Source organism: Montipora capricornis, chromosome 4 (assembly GCF_036669925.1).
Source record: "Montipora capricornis isolate CH-2021 chromosome 4, ASM3666992v2, whole genome shotgun sequence".
Taxonomy (NCBI): Eukaryota; Metazoa; Cnidaria; class Anthozoa; order Scleractinia; family Acroporidae; genus Montipora; species Montipora capricornis.
Window position 1 is genome coordinate 18,475,834 of NC_090886.1, and position 20,000 is coordinate 18,495,833.

Genomic DNA, 20,000 nt, shown 5'->3' on the forward strand with positions numbered 1-20,000 from the left:
TTTCCACAGATGAAGATTTGACTAGCGAACTGATCGAGAGTGGTATGATAGAGGAAACGTATACTTGGTGGATAAAATACTTTTTCCAAAATGTAAGAGAATTGAGTGTGGTGCTGAATAATTTATTGTCGTATCATGGGATAAGCGTCAAAATGAAAGAACATTCTTGTTCTGTACGATTTACTAGCCTATCTAAGGTCGAAAGTGTGGAAATGCCCGTAAAAGTCACTTCGAGTTTGGGTTTATTACGCGACGATGGATCCATGACCCAATTTTTGTGAGACATCAATGTCCCTGTCACGTTTGAATGACTTCAGAGTGAACAAAGATTACGTCTGACTAAATAAGGCGGTTTTAATGACTGGACTCTTCAACGAACGACATACTGTCAGCTGTATCAAAGATGTGAACAAAGTCAAACGCTTAGAGTTCGCCCAAAACGTTTTAGAGACCGGAGATACTTTTGACAACGTCATTTTTACAGATGAATGCTCAGTCTCTCTCGAACAATTCCGCTGTACGTGTTACAGGAAAGTTGGCGAACCTGCAAGAAATAAGCCTAAACCGAAGCACCAGCTGAAATAACACGTGTGGGCCGGAATAAGCAGACAAGGTGGGACGAAAATTTGCATCTTCAAAGGAATCATGGACGCTGACCTTTACTGCAATATCCTTAAAAGCCATCTGGTGCCTTTCATCAATATGCAGTTCCCGAATCACCGCTTCATGCAGGACAATGACCCTAAGCACACTTCATGACCAGCCAAAACCTTCTTTGAGGAAAATGGGATCAACCCCCCCCCCGGAGAGCCTAGACCTAAACCCAATTGAGAACCTCTGGCACGAGCTAAAATACTACCTGGAAACAAAGGTCAAGCCCCGGTAAAAACAGGAACTGATTGACCGCATTAAGAAGTTCTGGAGGAAGAAGGTAGATGCAGCGAAATATGCGAGATATATTGACCATGTCTTGTACAAAGCCATCCCAGCTGTGGTTGAATTCCGTGGAACCACAACCAAGTATTAAAAGTTCTTGATGGACTTTAAAAACAACGGCTCTTTAGGAGCCACCAATTTGAGAAAAGTCAATGACCAATACAACAGAAACGGTTTCCTTTATCCTCTTCTACCTACCTGCCAAACTATTCTACATGTAAGATCTCTAATCCTTTCCTTCATCCCGCTTCACATTAGTATTTGAAAGCAATGCTTTTAATCGAATAGTAAATTCAACAAATTTAAAAAGAACGTAAGAACACTACTTTGCATGACTTTCTCTTGAGAAAATTGGAGGGGATTAAAGGCCTTCCGAAAGGATAATTTACCGAAACGATCCGTTGGTTGCCCCTGAATAACGCATTATAAACATTAAAAATTATCATTATGTCTGTTTCACGGAACTAAAGAGACTGTTTAGTTCAATGAAACAGACTAAAGATCATCTATTTTATAAAGTTACTGAGTCAGCAGGATGCTTTCAAAAAAAGTTAAATTCACTGAAAAATGCCAAACAAAGCAGCACTGGTTGACACTAATTAACATGCTCCAGTGCCATTCCTTCAATGAAGCCGACTCAGTAGACAACTAACTATTAAAATGTGAATCGAATGAAAACACGCCTCCCAGCGTGTACCCCAGATTAAAATAAAAACACAACAAAAAGAAAATCAAAGCAACTTGTTGACACGGTTAATTAAGAGCTTCTCTCTCATTCAGTAGAACTGACTAAACAATAAAGTGTGACTTTATTTTTAAGAAGTCGCGAGACATCATGAAAAAAAACCCACTGGCACACTTTTCAAAGGACATCTTAATTCAAATTCAATAGAGGCGATTCAACAATAGGGTGTGACTTTCGGCAAGCTTTCCACCCTCCTCGCCTCTCAGACGTAGTTCAATTTTTTTTCAGCTGTTAGTGGTACATCTGTTAAATAGATTCGCTTTTCCTTATATGATTGCGGCAAATATCTGAAACCACTTTTTCAGAAGCTGCGCGTATACAGTATAATCTTTTTGACACGCAAAGGGAAGGTCAAACGTATTATTTTTGATTGTCTTCGTAATTAGTAAATTGGTTTGTATACTCTATTGTTTCTTATAAATCTAAATAACAACAAGGCGGTAAACATGACAATAACAACTACAGAAGCCAATCATAATACAGAGTTTGTGATCCAAATGGCCTTGCTATAAAAAGGTCAACATTAAAAATATTTCAGTTATCTCTTGGTACGCTACTCTACGATTACTTCAAAAATCATGAACAAGAAAATTGTTCGAGTAACCTGCAGTCGAGGTTGTTATTCTGAAAATTTTCGGACTGCAATAGTAGAACCGTCGCCGATTAAGGAGGGTCAGCAAGTCCGTGTTATCTGGGGCAAGTCAAAAAAGGAATATTCAGCAGCCTAGACTTGCTATCCATTAGTTGACGAGCCAGCCCCTACTCCTGTCCAGCAAGCTCTTCCCCAGCGTTGAGCAAAAGCAAACAGAAAACTGGTAAGTCGTATTTTTTGCATTTTCACTGTTCCTTTTTTCCTTTTCTTTGTTAATATTTTTATTTACTCTTACTACAAACTGATGACTGATGATGCCTGTGACTGTACTTAACGCTGCTTATTTGCCCTTTTTTTTAGCTGTCTGACATAACTGAATCACCCGAGAAAGCAAAAAGGGAAAAGAGCCAGCAAAGGAGAGACCAAAGGAGAAACCAAAGCAGAAACCAAAAGGAAAGGTATGTATTTAACAACTGTTATGTTTTTTCGCTAAATTTCCTTAATTCCATTCATGCCGAAACTTTTGCGGGAGTTTAAATTTACGGATCGGTGATTTTTGCCTTTGGTGGGACTAATTTTTTCCCTTTGTGAAACACTAGTTTTTCCCTGGTGGGTTTTAATTTTTACCTTTTTCAGGAAGTCGAGTTTTGTGATAAAAACATTTTCGTTTTTTATAAAACTACATGCAGTTGATGAGTGAAAACAACATATCGAGGAAAAAAGCGGTAATCGGTGTCACTCTGTTACAATTACTGTCGCTGTTACTACCTTCAGACGATCATTTTCGGTAAGCTTTTTGGTGGCTACACCTGTGTGTACCAAAGGCAAATTTCATCATTATATTTCTGAACGTTTGTTTTCTAATTTCATCGTTTTTGTTTTTGAACGAAAGATAAGTTTTTCTAAATGCATAATCCCGCCAGTTGAGTAAATGTTTACGGGAACTTTTCGGCTGGTGGAGGAAAATACCGCTACAATCACGAGCATTAAAACCCCATAAAGTTTTGTGCCACATTCTATTTGTTAATAGTATATCAAGTCAGCTACTTTGTTTATTGTGTTAAATGTGACTGATCGCTTTCTGCATTATTGAAAATACTATAACAAACGAGTTATTCTGAGTTCTGCGAACTGTTGCTGTCTGGGAAGCTATAATAAGTTATTACTCAAATAGAGTTGTGACTATCATGGGCCGTATACTGATTGCTTTACTTGATGTTTCAGATCCTTGCTGCTGAGTCACCCAACAGGGTTTCCCTCATTGAAGATTCGAAGGGTGAGAGTTCTGACTCCAAGGACGATCTTCCGCTGTCATCAGCTTTAGTTCCAGTTCGCCCGCATGAGCTGACACAACAGCTAAACAGTTACCCGCAAATTCCAGAAGACAGTAATTCTGAGACCGAGGTAGAACAGTCTCATGTCGGAGAAATTATAATGAAGGCCATCGACACAGTAGACAGCACAAGCACTGTAAGTAACCCTTGTTTATACTTCTTGTGTACAGACACTGCTTAATTGGGAAGCCTGTGCTTTGTTCTAATGAAGGGCTATTGCATTCAAGATCAGCCTCTTAAATCGATACGGCGGTTAATTTACCTAGCTCAACTTTAACTAAATGTTTCTACATAACTGTTTCACCCGCTAATGAGACAACAGTTTCTACGGAAACTAAAAGCTTGAATTCCTGTGTGATTGTAATCTGGATTTAAGACCTTTTCGTGGTAAAAAGTGGTTTTTCCTTCGGCTAAACGACAGGTTTGAGTCAGTTTATCTTTTGTGCACAAATATTTGGCCTAATTAATAACTGACTGAAGAACATAGCGCGCGCTAGTCATGTGTAATTCCTATTGCGCCATCATGAACAAAATATTTTTTACGATAACAGCAGAAATTTTCACGTGCTCATTGGCTAATTTTTATCGTCAATATGCAGACAGACGACTCATGAATGCGATGCGTCGCGCGCTTCAACGAGCGAGAGCCGACAGTTTGTCAATTTGTTATCGTAAAAAACAAATTTACGTCAGTTTTTAATGCAGCTGTCCTGTTATTGACAATGAATAACATCATAACATTAATAAATCTAGACTAAAGTACTTTCCAATATCAATGTCAGTAAATTGCAAACAATATAATTATTAGGGGCAATGTTCGCAAGACATAGTGTGGTCACGAACATAATGTTTATTATTATTTTAGGAACGCCAACAAAATCTTGAGTCAGCATCAGAAATTCGGCTGATGAGAACCATTCTGGAACGGCTGGAGTGTTCTTTCGCCAGGCAAGAGGCAAAGTTGGACCAACTGTTGCAATCCTTGAATTCGCAGAGCCTTCCACAGCAGCCACAGCAGCCACAGCAGGTGTCTACCCCAGATGTTGGTACCAGGCCGTCTTCAGTGGAATACCCTTTTAGGGCAGCAGCTTATTCCAGGCCTCCTCTATCAGACCATGGCATTTCATCAGTCCTTCCAGCAGCTCCATTATTTCCGGAAGTGGACAGATTTCTGGAAGATGTTTACCCGATGGACAGAGAAGTGCCAGGTATGACAAAACACATGCTTTTTGATTAGCATGCAGTCTTCGATCTTTTTTTTTTCTCTCTAAAATAGACAGACTTCATTTTAACTTATCGTCTGAGGCATGATTTCTTAGTAGAGTTTAGTATTTTTTCAACAATGGAATCATTGCAGAACACGTAGGAGTATTGCTTTTGCACTGAAAAATTTATTTGTCGATAAGAGTGCAGACAACACTAAAGCACATTCGATTTGTTTTTTACAACAATATCAACGTCAAAGAAAATGTTTTTTTCATAGCGTGATCTGAAAAAGGTGTTGCGTGACAAATTGACGCGAGAAGCGTCTGGACTCTTATCAACAAGCGGCAGAAAATTAGCCAATCAGATTGCGAGACTAGTAGCATTTATGGTAAAAATAGCCATTTAATAACTGTCTTTCCGTTTTAGAAGTGGGCACAGTTCCTGTGGGTGGTTGTCGTGATGTCCGACTAGAAGGAGCAGAATATGATTTTGCCAAAGCCGCAGAGGCCGTCACAACTTGTTTTGCGTTTGGTGGATAAGCTGTTTTAAAGGAGGTGTTAATGCGCTCCACCGTTCACGGCACAAAAGACTTTGATGCTCTTGACCATAGGACTATAGCTGCGATAAAGGGTAAGCTTAGTTTACATATTGAAAACGCCGGTCTGTGGCACCAGAACAAATTATGTTTAGGCTTCTGAAACATACTATTATTAACATGAATATACTGCATTTTAGAAGGGAAAAAACATAGCGATACAAAATTTCCATTTCATTGAACGAAAACTTAAAATTAAGTACAATTAAGATAAAAGGACACCAAAGATACGATAATAAATCATAAAGGAAGAAAGATAGTTTGCGATGGAGAATTTTCAAGAGACCGAAACTGTGACGTAGTTCCTTTACGTATTTCGGCACGAAACTTGCCCATAGTTTCTTTTTTTGCAGCAGAAGTTTGGCAGACATTCAGCTACCAGTGCCGAAATTCTGAGGAGCTGAACAGGATGTGGGAAAATTGTAAAATTAGCATCGGCAAGAGATGCCAGAACACCAGAAATAAAAATAGACAAGCTTAAGCTTTTTTTTAACTATTAACAATAGGCACAATGTATTTTGATAGATCTAGGTTTAGAAATATATATTTTTATTTTTGCTCTTCTATTCTTGTATTTGTATTTGGCAATAAATAGGTGACATTAAAATCTGTGTTTTGTCATTATAATGTAATTACCACACTATATTGACGGCTAGTTGGTAGACAATATATTCTCCTGTTCGGCTACGTCACTACGAGTCAGAAAATATTTTCTGCCAACTAGCCGCCGATACAATGCGGTAATGTGGTCTCAAAGTCGCGTTTAGTCTTGCATCGCAATTTAACCATAACGCCGATAAGTGGCGATGAGCTGAACATAATTCGGTCAAAGTTTGCTCGTCATCCTCTCTTTTGTCATCATGCTGTTTGGCACTTCCATAAATAAATATTGGTAGAAGAAAATACTCTATATTTTTTTCATTTTAGTTTGCATCTTTTCACCGCAAAACATTGCCGGTCTAGATGCCGGACTAGATGGGAAAATCTAGACCGCAGTCAATATCGATTTTCGTGAACTTGGCAGTTCCCAGTCCTTGTGAGACAGAGCCATATAATAAATGGACGGTAAGCAATGGAATGAAATCCAAAATGGCGTCAGTCCACGAGGGAGAGGGAACTTGAAGGCATTTCTTGACGTTACTGGCGCAAGCTAAGCATTCATTTTACAGCAGCGGAGGTTAACACCACACCTAGACAGGAGACTTGACATGTTGAGTTGTTTCTGAATGATAAACGGCAGTTGAAGGATTTGACGAGAGAGGAAAATGTAAGCTTAGATCGCACGTTATTGCCATCGAAATGGTAAAAGCATCACTCTGTTGTATCTCTTCATAGACAAACTATCGATCAGATAAACGATAAGCTTATAGGTTTTTGAAATATCTTGTCAATTCTTTTGAATAGTTTCATTCCGGTTGTGTTGACACTCAGTTTAATTGCTAAGCTTAATTGTTTTGAAGGTAATCGAAGGGCTGTGCAAACAGTTGTCAATTTCATTTATTCATACATGTAAATACAATACATGTACGCTTACCGACACTCAACCAAATATCGTTTCGGGATTGCGACTTTTCTTTTAGCTACGCGAATTTTCGTTTCATTACTGGTGAAATCTCATCGAAATATCGTTCTTAGATTAGCGACTTTTTGTATTGCTCAACGAATTTTCTTCAAAAGATCGTCCGATGAATCTCGAAATTTCAATGAAATTTCAATGATATTTCGGGGAATTTCAACGAAATTCGTTTGCATTCTTTTTGCACAGTACTGTATGTGAATCAAGGATTATAAACCTATATGTTACTTTGAGTGTTTCATTAAAGAGAGAAAAACAAGATGGCGACTCATTCTAGTGCTTTAGAAAAGATTTTAGCAGAAAATTTAAGTCTGTGCGAAGCGAAAGATACATCTCCTGGAAAAAAATTTTCTCCTCACATGATGTGGAAATGAAGAAACCCTTAAAGATACGTTCTCCAGGCGTATATTATTTCATAGGAGGCACCATGGTGAGTAAAACGACTTTATTAGCTAAAATTCTACTTCATAGACAGAATATTACATGCAACCGTTAAAAACGAAAATGGTGAATGGAAACAAGACACTTCCTTGGACAATATTCATTATTTTAAGGGATCCGCATGGTAATCGCGACCTTTCGACACTCTAGAAAAAGAAGCCGGTGTGAAATTTTACTCTACTTTCCCCACTAAACGACAAATCAAAGAACTGGTACAAAATATTAAAAAACGAACAACAACCAAATTAATATTTGATGATTGGATGAACCAACTCTACACGAGCGATGATATGATTGATATTTTGACCGAAATTGTACATCATTTAAATATGTTAGTATTCATCACACAACAAGCTCTCTACCCTTGTTCGATAAATGCCACGGCATTACGATCTCAAGCGTCGGGATTTTTTTCTTTCATTTCCCGGCAGAACACAGTGCATTGCATCAATGGTTCCATAAGTTTCTTACAGATAAACAAGATGTGAACGTTTTACTAGAATACTGTAATTTGAAGATAGCCAGCCGAGGTGGTTACGTATTTATATATCTACACCCGGAACAGTACATGCAAGATCGTTTTTTGGTCGTATGTAACACCAGAGGAAGGGTTAACTGAGCGTTTCAATCCTTAAATCGAAATCATTTATGGACAATAACGGTTTTAAAAACAAAAGAACAGTCACCGTTTTCCGACCATATCAGAGAGACTATCAGGAATACAGGGGTGATGATGTACATAAATTAGTTTCTTATTTTTATGACAATATTACTGATCGAATCCCAACAGAGAGGCATTCGTGAAGCGAAAGCGAATATTCGACACCACATCAGATATTTGATAAGTATTGGCCAGAAATATACGACTTCATTTATAACGACAAGCCATTACCAAACGAAAAACTACCTCATGTGGCATTAGCCTTATTATTTTACAATTACGGAAAACATCAGGTATTGATAAAAGCCAGAAAGAAAAGTGCAGCATTTAAAGCTTTTTCGCGGTATCAGAACAAGTGGACGAATCGAAGATCGGCTCTGTTAAAGAGTAAACCTCTGGCAAGAGCAGTGGGCAAATATCTCTTGGCAAAAGTGGGACACTTTAAACCCGATATTACTAATGACGAGTAACACTCGTGGTAAGAGAGGAACACCAATATCGCGGCTATCTAAACATCTGCGCCAAGAAAGAAAACAAAAATTAGAAAAAGAAGAAAAAAACCAAATGGGTCATGGTTTAATACGAAAAGATTTACCAACAACTCGTGAAAAAATAAATGAAACTAGTGTCAACCAAATAAAGACGCCGGAATTGAGTGTGGATGATATTTCTATCATAAAATTACATGTGACTGGTCAATCTCAAGCATTGTGTGCTTTCAATCTATATCGATCGATATTAAAACTTGAAGAGGATAAACGGCTCAATGAAATTCCACTTCCAAACGGAATCACGAGAGAATTACTGATACGTTTTAAAAGACGTATTTTAAAACAATGTGGTGACAATATAGCTAGAGCTGCTTTTCCTAATTATAAGCGAGATGACATGACATGTCAAACCGCTTCTAGTGTCATAAGACAACCCACGGTACAACCAGATTATAAATCGATCAATACTGCTAACCACCCCACTGGTTTTCCCACACAAGAAACCACAAGCATCATCGAAGAAGAAAAACATTCTACTGATATGGGTGACCTTCAGACATCTGTATTAAATAACATGAAAAAAGATGGTTCCACGGTTTCAAAAAAATCTACAGATAGAAATCTTGATTTTTTAAGTAAGATGTATGCTCCTAAGGGTTTTACACCAATTAAACCCGAGATAGGTGATGATTATTTGATGCCAGTATTTGTTAACGAACCATATCAAAAAGGAAGTGATATTGAAACAAAAACGCGTAGTAAACAAACGTTTCCCAAACACAGAACATATTTTACCAAAACATGGAAGATGATTGCTAGTTAATGGTTATATTGTAATATTTTCAAAGAGAGAGTTACCCATTAAAATTCATTTTATCGATACAAATAAAATATTCTGTCTTTTGAGCATCCATAAAAACACTACCATGTTGATCTTAAAACTAACCAATTGAAGGAGAGGAATGCTAAGCTTTTGTTTCTTCGTTGCGATCAAATCTTGCTTTTATTTCAATTTCGGCTACAAGATGGCCAAATCCATGCAGTTTGATGATGCAGATCTTGTTCTCGTCAACCCAGCCAATAATGACACGATGGACTCTGATGTTGTGGTTGCACGACCAATCAAAAAAATGAAGACAGTGAGTGATTTATTTTTCATGAATATACGTTTTTTCTATAAAATAAATTATTTGTATAAATAATAATTTTTTCTATTAGATATCATGGATGGTGAAAATGGTAATGATGAGGAGATAATGACACATTTGTGGATGATGAGGCTGAGGTACAGGTAGATGGTGATGATGATGAGGAGGAAGAAGAAGAAGAAGAAGAAGGAATGGCTGATTATTACGAGGAAGAAGAAACTAGTGACGACCCTTGTAATAATGATAGTGGTGGAGTTGATGATGATGTGAAACTGGGTGCGTCTGGATCTAAGATCACCAATGAGAAGAAAAGAAAGAGAGATGCAGATGCAGAAGCTTCTACTAGCGCTCTTGCTAATGCGGATACGACTCAAAATGGTGAGACAATTAAAGAAGTTCCTTCCTACTTCTTTACGTGAGGATGAAAAAAATCTTAATGTGTGGTGTTCCGGCAAATGTAAATTGCCGTGGTGTAATACAACTGGTGAATATTGATCGACGTTAGCCAAGATAGCCGTCCATGTATTAGAACGTTTTAAACTGTGTAAAAATGGTAAAATACCCAAGTGTCAACGCGGAATCGAAGCAAGTTTGGTGGAATATAAATATAAACACACGAAAAACACTGAAAAAAAGGCCAATGTCCCCTATGCCACAAAACACATGTTGTTACACGGCCATTTCTTTTTCAATGCGGTTGGTATGTGAAAAAAGACCGTGGCAGTAAATGCAATTTTGGTTTAGCGGCAGATGTGGAAGGGAGATACGGAAAAGATTTGACTACGGATTACATAAAATTCGTACGCCAAAAAAGACAAGCTTATGTGAAACAAAATAAGACTTTTCACTGGGGGTATCAACGCGATTGGCAAAAAAACGATTTAAATCAAAATCAAAATCAAAAAACTAACCATGGCTACTACGGTTTTACTTTACTGTCCCAAAAAGGATAATCAAATATTTTACGATCAATGTCTTTCTTTTTAAAATTTACTGCATAGGACTCGATGAATCTGATATAAACATTCAGTTATTGAGCACTTTATTGATGGGGCAACGTATATTCGAAACGCAAATACAATCCATGAGTAACAAACTAAAAGATATTTTTGAGCTCGTGTTAAACATTGATGTGATTGATAAAAAATAATTTATTTTGTTTTAGAATGGGGAACTTGTTTCTTTTGTTTAGAACCAACTAAATATGATTTAATTGGTGTCTTGTTTTGTTGTTTATCGTGTAGAAATGAACGTCGATTAGTTGAATTTCGTTATATAGGTGATTAAAAAAAAAATTTTTTTAAGATGGCTTATTATCTAATCTTACCCTGTGTAGACAAGCATTTCACATATTGAAAGATAGATTGGATGTTTTGCAGAATGAAGTATTGTTAATGAAACAACACATTGCAAAATTAAATAAAAAATCTTATATTTTTAGTGTCTTTTGTACCTTGTGGTTTTTGTGGAACGTGGATTAACGTCCTGGAAGGCCAACCTATTTTTGCTTTAAATAAAATAAATGGAACAGTCACTGAATATTTAAGATGTGCTGCTTATTATTATTATTATTATAATAATTATTAATTTATTTAATTTTTTTTAGCATGTCCTTTTTCTTGTTCAATTATGATTTTCATTCAGAAACTAGATTTATACAATAAATCTTTTTGGCTTTTTGCGGCGGCACTTTGGCAGTGCGTGTTTAGGGGCTGACTGTAAAAGGTTGCTTTACTTAGCATTTGTTCGATCTCAGCTTGGCTATGCCAGTGAGGTTTGGGCCCCTCAGTCTTGCATTAGAGATTTCAAATTACTTGAAGGTGTTCAGAGACGTGCTACACACTATATTTTAGGTTGTCACCGGGATCCTAATTCTCACCCTAGTTATAAATCTCGCTTAGTATCTTTAAATTTGCTACCTAGTTACTTACTACTGCCGCGATCTTCTTTTTCTCTACAAGGGCGTCAATAGTTTACTTAATTTTCCGCTTAGTAACTTTATTAGATTTTCTACTGGCCGTACTAGAAGAGCTGCCAGTTCTTTAAATCTTCGTCATTTCCTCCGTTTTCGCATATCATTATTCAGGGATTCGTATGTTATTAGAATTGTTTACTTATGGAATGATTTACCTTTGTCAATTAGGCAGACACCTTCTATTAAGTTATTTAAAACTAGGCACTAGGCTATATGAGCACTACTTTAAAAAACTGGATTGTGACTTTGAAACCAAAACTGGAAAACTATTTGTCCTAACTGTCGTTCAATAGGGAGACTTAATTGTTGTTAATGTTTTTATTTATTTATTTAGTTTTTTGTTATCTTTCTTTTTTCTTTTTACTTTTTATATACATTTATCTAATTATCTGCGGGTCCCCTCGTTGGGACCTAGAGTCCGTTCGCGTGCCCCCTCACTGTCTCATAGTAACTTTTCTGTAGTCGGTGGGATTTTCTAAATAAAAAATAAATAAATAAAATAAATAATGATGCAATAATGATTGCTAAGTACTACGCATGTCTCTTTATACCACAAGGATGGGAAAATGTGTTTAACTGTAATAGAAATAGTGTGTCTGTATGATGCGTGAAATGTGGACGGTCAGTCCATAAAAGCGTGTTGTATATAAAACGTTACTAAACCAGAAATAATTCGTTGATTCGTAGGTCGATGATAAGAAATTGATTAATACTACACTGAATCGACAATAAAATTGGCTAATACTAAAATAAAAACTTAGGTGAGTAGGATTTCGTGTAAAACAAAAAGACTGACCCTCCACATTTTTTTTTACAGACAAATGTCTAATGTGTCACATGCCATTGAACGATCAACACGTAGTGACGTTGACTTTAAACAATAAAAGGATATGTGGTACCACCTTAAATTGGTCGTCTAGTGACGAAGATGAGGATTACAATCCATTGAAAATGGGTTGTTATTGTTGAATTTTTCAGCCAAATATAGACGTTTAAATCATCTAAAATGCTTACAGTTTGCTCCTCTGGATTTTTGTTGTGGTGTGGGGCGTAAAGCAATTCATCCTTGCACTGGTTTTTGTGGAAAAATGGCACTTTTGGATAAAGATTAGTGACAGGCCTGCACGGACTCCCTGTGTGATTTAATTGTAGATGAATGTAGCCTTCAGTGGCCGATTTAGTGACAGGCCTATACGGACTCCCTGCATGATTTAGTTGTAATTGAATGTAGCCTTCATAACTTAGCTTTAACTAGCCTGTCTGAAAGAGATTTACCTCTTCTGTACGATAGGATGGGCGGATTCTTGAAGATAGTGTTCAGCAAAGGCTGATTTTGTATTAAGTCCCAGTTTAGCATGAGTATATTTTAAGGTTACCCACCCATGGGTGGTATGTTGTTACAAATGGCAAGATTTGTTTCCGTGCTTTTGCTTTTTGTTGGAGTGCCGACTGTCTTCCGGCGAAGTGGACTTCTGATAACGTTGTTTGTATCATCTTGTGAGGATAGCCGCGCGCAATGAGGCGCGATTTAAAATTGGTGATACTGTCATTAAAGGCTGTCTCAGAAGAGTTTGTTCTAAGGAGTCTAAGGGCTTCTCCTTTAATAAAACCTTTTTTAATGCCTGGTGGGTGGCTCGAGGTAAAATGTGTGTACTGAAAGGTTTCAGTCGGCTTGTAATGTGTTCGGATGTCAAGGATCGATTTGTTTCTGAATCTTTCTCCTTTAGATATGATTGTGTCGAGTAATGTTATTTCTATCTCTGAGATTTCAGCCGTGAATTTGATTGTAGGGTGGAAGTTGTGAGCTTGTTTTATGAACAGGTTTATTTCCTTTATGTTGGAGTCCCACAATGAGAAAATGTCGTCAATGTAACGTTTCCACTTTATTGGTTTTGTGTTGCTTTGGTTTATCAATTTTGTTTCTATTTCCGCCATGAAAATGTTGGCAAATGCAACTGCCATTTTCGTACCCATTGCAGTTCCATGGGTCTGGAGGTAATTTTTTCCAATAAATTGGAATGAATTCTCTTTAAGGATAAGGCAAAGCATTTCTTTGAGATTGTGGGATGGGATGGGAGGGTTGTAGTTGTGAAATTTTTCGTATGCTTTGCATACTGTTGTGATACCCTCCTCTTGCGGTATGTGTGTATACAAGCTTGTTACATCCATAGACACCAAAATAGTATTTTGAGGGACCTTTGTCTTCTCTATAAAGTTTATGAAGTGTGTTGTTTAAGATACGATTTCTGTGACTGCGCAATCGGCTGTAGTAATTTGTCCACAAACGATGATAGTCTTTCTGTAGGGCCTTCGCAGCCCGAAATAATTGGTCTACCGACCGGATTTTGTTTGTGGATTTTAGTGAGCGTATAGAATATTGGAATTCTAGGGGGATTGCGTGTTTGAGAAATAGACTGTGTATGTCTCGTTTTTTTCGTTTGAAAAAAAAAAAAGTTTAGATTATGCCGAAATATTGTCGTCCCTTTGTCAGCTAGTAAAGATACCGTTTTTACCTCTTAGAAACCATGCTTTCCCCATTTCTTTGATAGAATTGCTCTTCATTTTAAAAGCAGCTCTTTGTTTTCCGATTATTATCTGACTATATTATCGTATGATAATAATCATCAAATAACAACCTCCGAAGTCGATTAAAAACCGATTTTTTTTACTTGTCGTGAACGGTCATTATGCTTATATTTTCAATCTACGGCATTATTTGCTTTATTTTTAGCTTATGAGTTGTGATTTTTGCCATACAATTGTCGAAAGACGTGTCTGGCGAATAACACATGATTTCACGATAATTTTAAAATGTGATAATTGTAATTGTTTTTGTCATAAAACTGATTTTAATATTTTTGGTATTTTTTCTTAGGTTTTCGACCGATTTCAAAAAGATGTGACTTTTGTCGAAATGATACTTACGTAATCATTTAATATTACATTATTGCGTGACTTACGAATCACATGTCAGATTATGTTACGACTGTCACACTTTACACATAGAAACGGTCAATTCGAAATATTTTAATGGAGGTAGAGATGGTGAGTGTGTGTTGTGTCGCGTTTCACTAAAAAAAGAAACGTGCCAACAACAACCCTTTCGTAGATGTTCTCTACACCCCAATTGTAGCGTGATGATTTGCTCTCAGTGTCTAGAAAACAATTGGCAGCATGTAGATGTGTTAATAAACACAAATCTTTTTAATAGCGATCATGTACAATTTGTGGTGTGATTCTTTTTAGATCATGACATTATGTGGTCTTTGCGATTCAGCAGATGCGTACAACTACCTCCACCTCAGTTCTGTAGTGCAGTGAATCCTAACAAGACTAATCACGGCTGTGTGGGTTTTTGTAGCATAGTGTGTCTATTGATGGCCATCAAATTTCTAAACGATGGTAAACTTTGCGCTTCGAAATGGTTGCGAGCAAAAAAGAACACAAAAGAAATAGCCAAGCTTGTAAAAACGTTATTACGAACCGCAAGACTGGATGGTTATGATTGAACGAAACATGACCCTTTTTTGCTTCAAAAATTGTTTTACTTATTTCATGAATTAAAGTGCCCCTGTGATCAAAAAAACCACTTACTTTTTTCCTTCATATTTTGAAAATGTGTTTGCTTAACACCTGACTGGCAAAATTTTGAGCTTTGATTTTTATCCAAAGGTCGTTTACTTTGAGTGTAAGTTTTGGATTTCATGATCCGCCATTATTCAGGTTCAAAACTGACCGATTGGACCTCAGACGGTCAGATCCAGGGAAAAGTGACGTCAGAGGCTCACTAGCTTAAAATTTCAGCATGTGAACGCAGCTTATTATATATGCAAAGCGTGAGTTTAAAAGTCTGAAAGCCCAAAACCCCCGTACTGCATATTAATTATGCGGCGTACACACGTATTGCATTCTTAAACTAGTGAGCCTATGACGTCATTTTCTCCTCGATCCAGCTCTCTCAAGAACATAATGTTAGTAATGGCGGACCATTAAATAGGAAAATTACAGTTCAAATAAAGAGGTGTCTTTTTGAAATCAAGGCTTAAAATGTGGGTCACTTAGTGTTTTGTTAACATAGTTTTGAAATCCAAAGAAAAATATGAATTGATTTTTTGGTCACAGGGGCACTTTAAATCGATTAGGATTTAAAAATATATATAATTTAATTGTCATTGATTATTTTACTGAGGAGGCTATCGTTAGAAAATATGCTGACGTTGATTTCTATAAAACTAGTATTTTTTTATTAAAAATAAACAATCATTATGTTTACATAGAGAAACTTCGTGTACATCTAAGTTTACCATCAGAAGGCTTTATATGTTTAACATGTAGGGAATTCGTAAAACAGGAAATAGCACACATGGTATCTTCATTTTATATCAACCATTGTTTGAAGTGTAAGTGCCTGTTTGATTAATTCGTTGTAGTTTATTTTTTTTATGTAGATCAGAGATGTCACTGATGTCATAAATTATCTAATCGCATAATAAAACACGATTGTTGGTATTCTCTTTCCCTTCTACCTTTGTGTGAAACTTGCCATTTCTTTCACATGAAAAATAAACAATTTTGGTGTTCTATTAGCCCAAAATAAAATAAAACTTTTTTCATAGTTTTTTTTGGCTTGTGTGATGGATGTTTTACGTGTTTAGATTTGCCTCATATTTCAATACGAAATAAGAAAATTAAACATTATGCCATGAATAAAATACACAGATTAATTTCTATTGTAATCCGTGTTTGTATTTTTTCAGAAGATAACGACATTGTTGATAGGTGTTATTACTGTAACAGAAACACTTATTATATTTTTTGGTTTTACGGACAACCTACTTGCGGTTATTGCTATTATGATTATTGTGATACGGTGATGATGTTCAGTGATGTTTTACAATTCTTTTAAATTTGTACCGTATTTACCCGTGTATAAGTCGACCTTTTATGACCTCAAAAGAAGCTCCAAAAATCGCTCTCGACTTATACATGGGTCAAAGATTTCGAGCCAAGTTCCAGCTAAATAATTTATTCAAAATTAACATCATAATGTGGTCTTTGGGTACAACAAACGCAGTGGACGAAAGACTTCAAAATGAATGTAAAAGCAATTCCAGTTGAAATGAAAAAGGATTTGTTTTACTTAAATGTTGAAGATACTCACAAGCACAAATATGAAATAGACACTGGAAATTTTCGTTTTCCAAAGGCGGAAACCTCTCAAAAACATTCTTGTTTCTTCAAATAAAATGCGATCCTTCAACGGCTTAGTAACCTGGGGCAATACCTCGCGTTTGCGTGCAAGTATCATCGTCACTCGTGTTGCCTGAAAATGCTGGTTGGTAATGATTGTTTTTTATTCTTTATACAAACCTGGATGATTTAAATGCTTTTGCAAACTTTGTATTGTTTGGTTTACAAGTTTTTTTTCGTTTGCCATGTGAGAAATTATAAGTCAAGCACCAATAAACCTTGCACGTTTCGCATCGTTTTTGAAGTTATTTTCAAAGATTGACTCCTGCTTCTGTGATGTTGTGCTTATCCTCTAAAGCCCTTTATCCTTGAACAACTAAACAGGTTAGTTTGAGGTTTACATGTTCGATTTTCTGAGAACTTTTTCGAAATTCAAGGACAAAATGCCCGCATATACAACAACCGCTGAACCACAAAACTATTAAGCCCTTGAGGCCCTTAATTTTTTGTTGAATCCACAGTTCCAGAAATCGAAGAATGCAAGATTAGTATCCCATGAACATTTAGCAAAGAAATTAAGAAATTGCTTTTTTTGCCATCAAAAATGGGGGGTCGACTTATACATGGGATCGACTTATACACGGGTAAATACGTATTTTTTGTGCAAATGAGAAACGTCTTGATCGATGTATTGACATTAAAGGAATATATTATTACGTCTATTGTTTGTCGTGTCCTAAGATATATTATCATTGTAATAATTGTAGTAAATTTTCCTTTGCTTTTTATTACACCACCCCTTCTTTAGCTACAATAGTATGTAGACATTGTAAATGGTATCGTTGTCATTTCTTCTAAAATCTTTGAACCAGGTTCCTTTTTGTAATGAGACAATTTTTATTTTTTATTTTTTTCAGTGGATATGTTTGTATGTTCCGTTTGTAATACAAAATTTTATGCTGTCTTATTCACAAATCTCTATTAGACACAGAACACGGTGTATTTTTTGTCGTAGAAAACATAATTTGTTTGAACGCCCTACTTATTTCTTATGGTGTCATAGCTGTAAACCCTTAAATAAGTTTTTACGTTTTACTAAGGATGAGTGATGTTTCATAAAGGTGTAATCTGATTATTTTTTCATAATTTTGTAAATGTAGAACCGATAAAAAATGTACTTTTTATAATGGAACCAACATATTGGTAACCTTTAAGCATTAAAGCTGTTTTAAATGAAAAATTGTATTAAAACCAGATTTGTCTTTTTTTATTGTGAATTTACACCCACTGACCCTCCCTTTTCCAACAAAAAAAAAAACCTCTTTTGACACCAGAATTTTTTTTATCTTTTCTTTTTTTTATAGATACATGTATACCGCTGTATATATGCAGTGATTGTTTTTCACCCTTTTCTAGCACAGACTATTTTTTACTGTTAAATGTGTTTTTCTTAAACCACCCAGATATGTGTAAGTCTGTGAAAAAAATTCTTTTTGTGTATTTAATTACTATTTGTCGAAAATACAAGAGACAGATACATAGTTATAAAAAATCTTTTTATAAATTTGGCAGGGTTGTAAAACGAGAAAAAAAAATATTTTGTTGTTGTTTATAGCTGTTAGCACATGCCCGACATGCTATAGAGAGATAACGGAATACAGTTCTCTACATTGTGGAATGTTTTTCACAGCTACAGCGACAGATAGAGAGTACTGTGAGATGCGCGATCTATTAAGGGATAATACGGAAGCTTATAAATTTTTGTATTCTATGGTGTCATAATTGTAGTGCAAATAAAGTTTTTATATTGTAAACATTTCCATGTATCTGATATCACTAAGTTGAAGAATAAAAACATTTGTATGATCATCCTCGTGTTCAATAAACCACATTTAAAACGGAGACTTGAATGTAATAAATATGTGATAAAAGTCAACTTCTACGATTATGATCGGGCGCCCCTTCTTTACTCCCAAAAAGCAACAACGACAGAATAAAAATCATACAATTCCCTCGCACTCGTCACCAAATCTACTCAGCGGCGAGCCCCGGGCGCCATCTTGAAACCCTCCCTCGTCAACAGATCTACTTGGGGGCCCCTTCCCACGACTGTGCGATGCCCATCCTCCACGTGAAATTGGGACCTGTCCACATGCAATGCCCATTTTCCAAGCGAATTTTGTTCCACATGAGTGCGCTCTCATGTCTCTTAAAAAACAGCCCCACTTTGCCCCTATATACTACTCCAAGGACTCCTTAGGTCCACCTCTCCTGTATCTCATGATATATAATATATACTTATTGACTGAGTGGAAGGGCTGGACGTGAAAATATTTGGCCCGAGTTCATGCCGTACAGACTGAGCGCAGCGGGCTTCGTGCGCCAACGACCAAGGACAAAATAATTTCCTGTCTGGCTCGACCTAAACTCAGTCAATAAGTACTTTATCATTTGGCTCTTTACACTATTCATGAGCACTCAGAAGATGGACAAAATAAGTAACAAAAATTTGCAAAGAAAATTTATCTCATGTGTTGTTTGCATTTGCTTTTCTGGCTGTAAATAACTTGGGTGTTTAAGGGCGATGAAATCCCTTAATATGGCATCGCATGGAGTAGTGCGTGTTCCTAGCAGACCCCTACAGCTTGCGTATGCCCCCTATGCTGAGATTTTCCCAATAGTTTTACAATGAAAGCGTGCATGGGGCTGTACGGGCCATATGATAATATGCATGCATTCGTCATGCATGCACCTGAGTGGACCGGGTTTCGGACTTATGGGCACAGGGAGTACAATGTTGTTTTTTATGGTAGAGAAGGGATCATCAAATAGATTGGGGCCTTGACAAGCTGTGTGTAAGCCAGCCATACGAGTCCGGCATTTAAGTCTAAGCAACCATTTCAAATAGTGCTGCTAAACAGTTTTTAAGTCTAAGCACGCATTTTAGAACGGTTAGCTTTCGACAGCTGTGTGACTCCCATGTTAACTCCCATGGCTCGCCATATTGGCTTGCATGACTCGCAGGGAGAAATTTAAGCGAAGAGAGCCAAGGAAGGAGAAGAACAGAAAATTTAAACGAAGAACACCATTAATAGCTCAGAGAGAAAGAG

The 20,000-nt window shown here is 36.6% G+C and overlaps 1 protein-coding gene across 6 annotated transcripts in view; it reads right to left on the bottom strand.

The window, feature by feature from the left end:
- Positions 1-20,000, bottom strand: part of LOC138045710 (protein pelota homolog) — a 281,230-nt gene that overhangs the window by 7,492 nt on the left and 253,738 nt on the right. The window contains exons 15-16 of one of the 6 annotated variants that reach the window (XM_068892295.1): positions 12,715-12,833; positions 10,777-12,175 (exon numbers count right to left, since the gene is read on the bottom strand). The exons of 2 other annotated variants lie outside the window; for them this stretch is intronic. In XM_068892295.1, the coding sequence (XP_068748396.1) occupies positions 12,143-12,175; positions 12,715-12,833 (152 nt within the window). In that variant the 3' untranslated portion in view covers positions 10,777-12,142. Of the gene's footprint in view, positions 1-10,776; positions 12,176-12,714; positions 12,834-20,000 lie in introns of those variants that run through there. 3 more of the 6 variants (XM_068892296.1, XM_068892293.1, XM_068892297.1) reach the window with 3 other exon arrangements.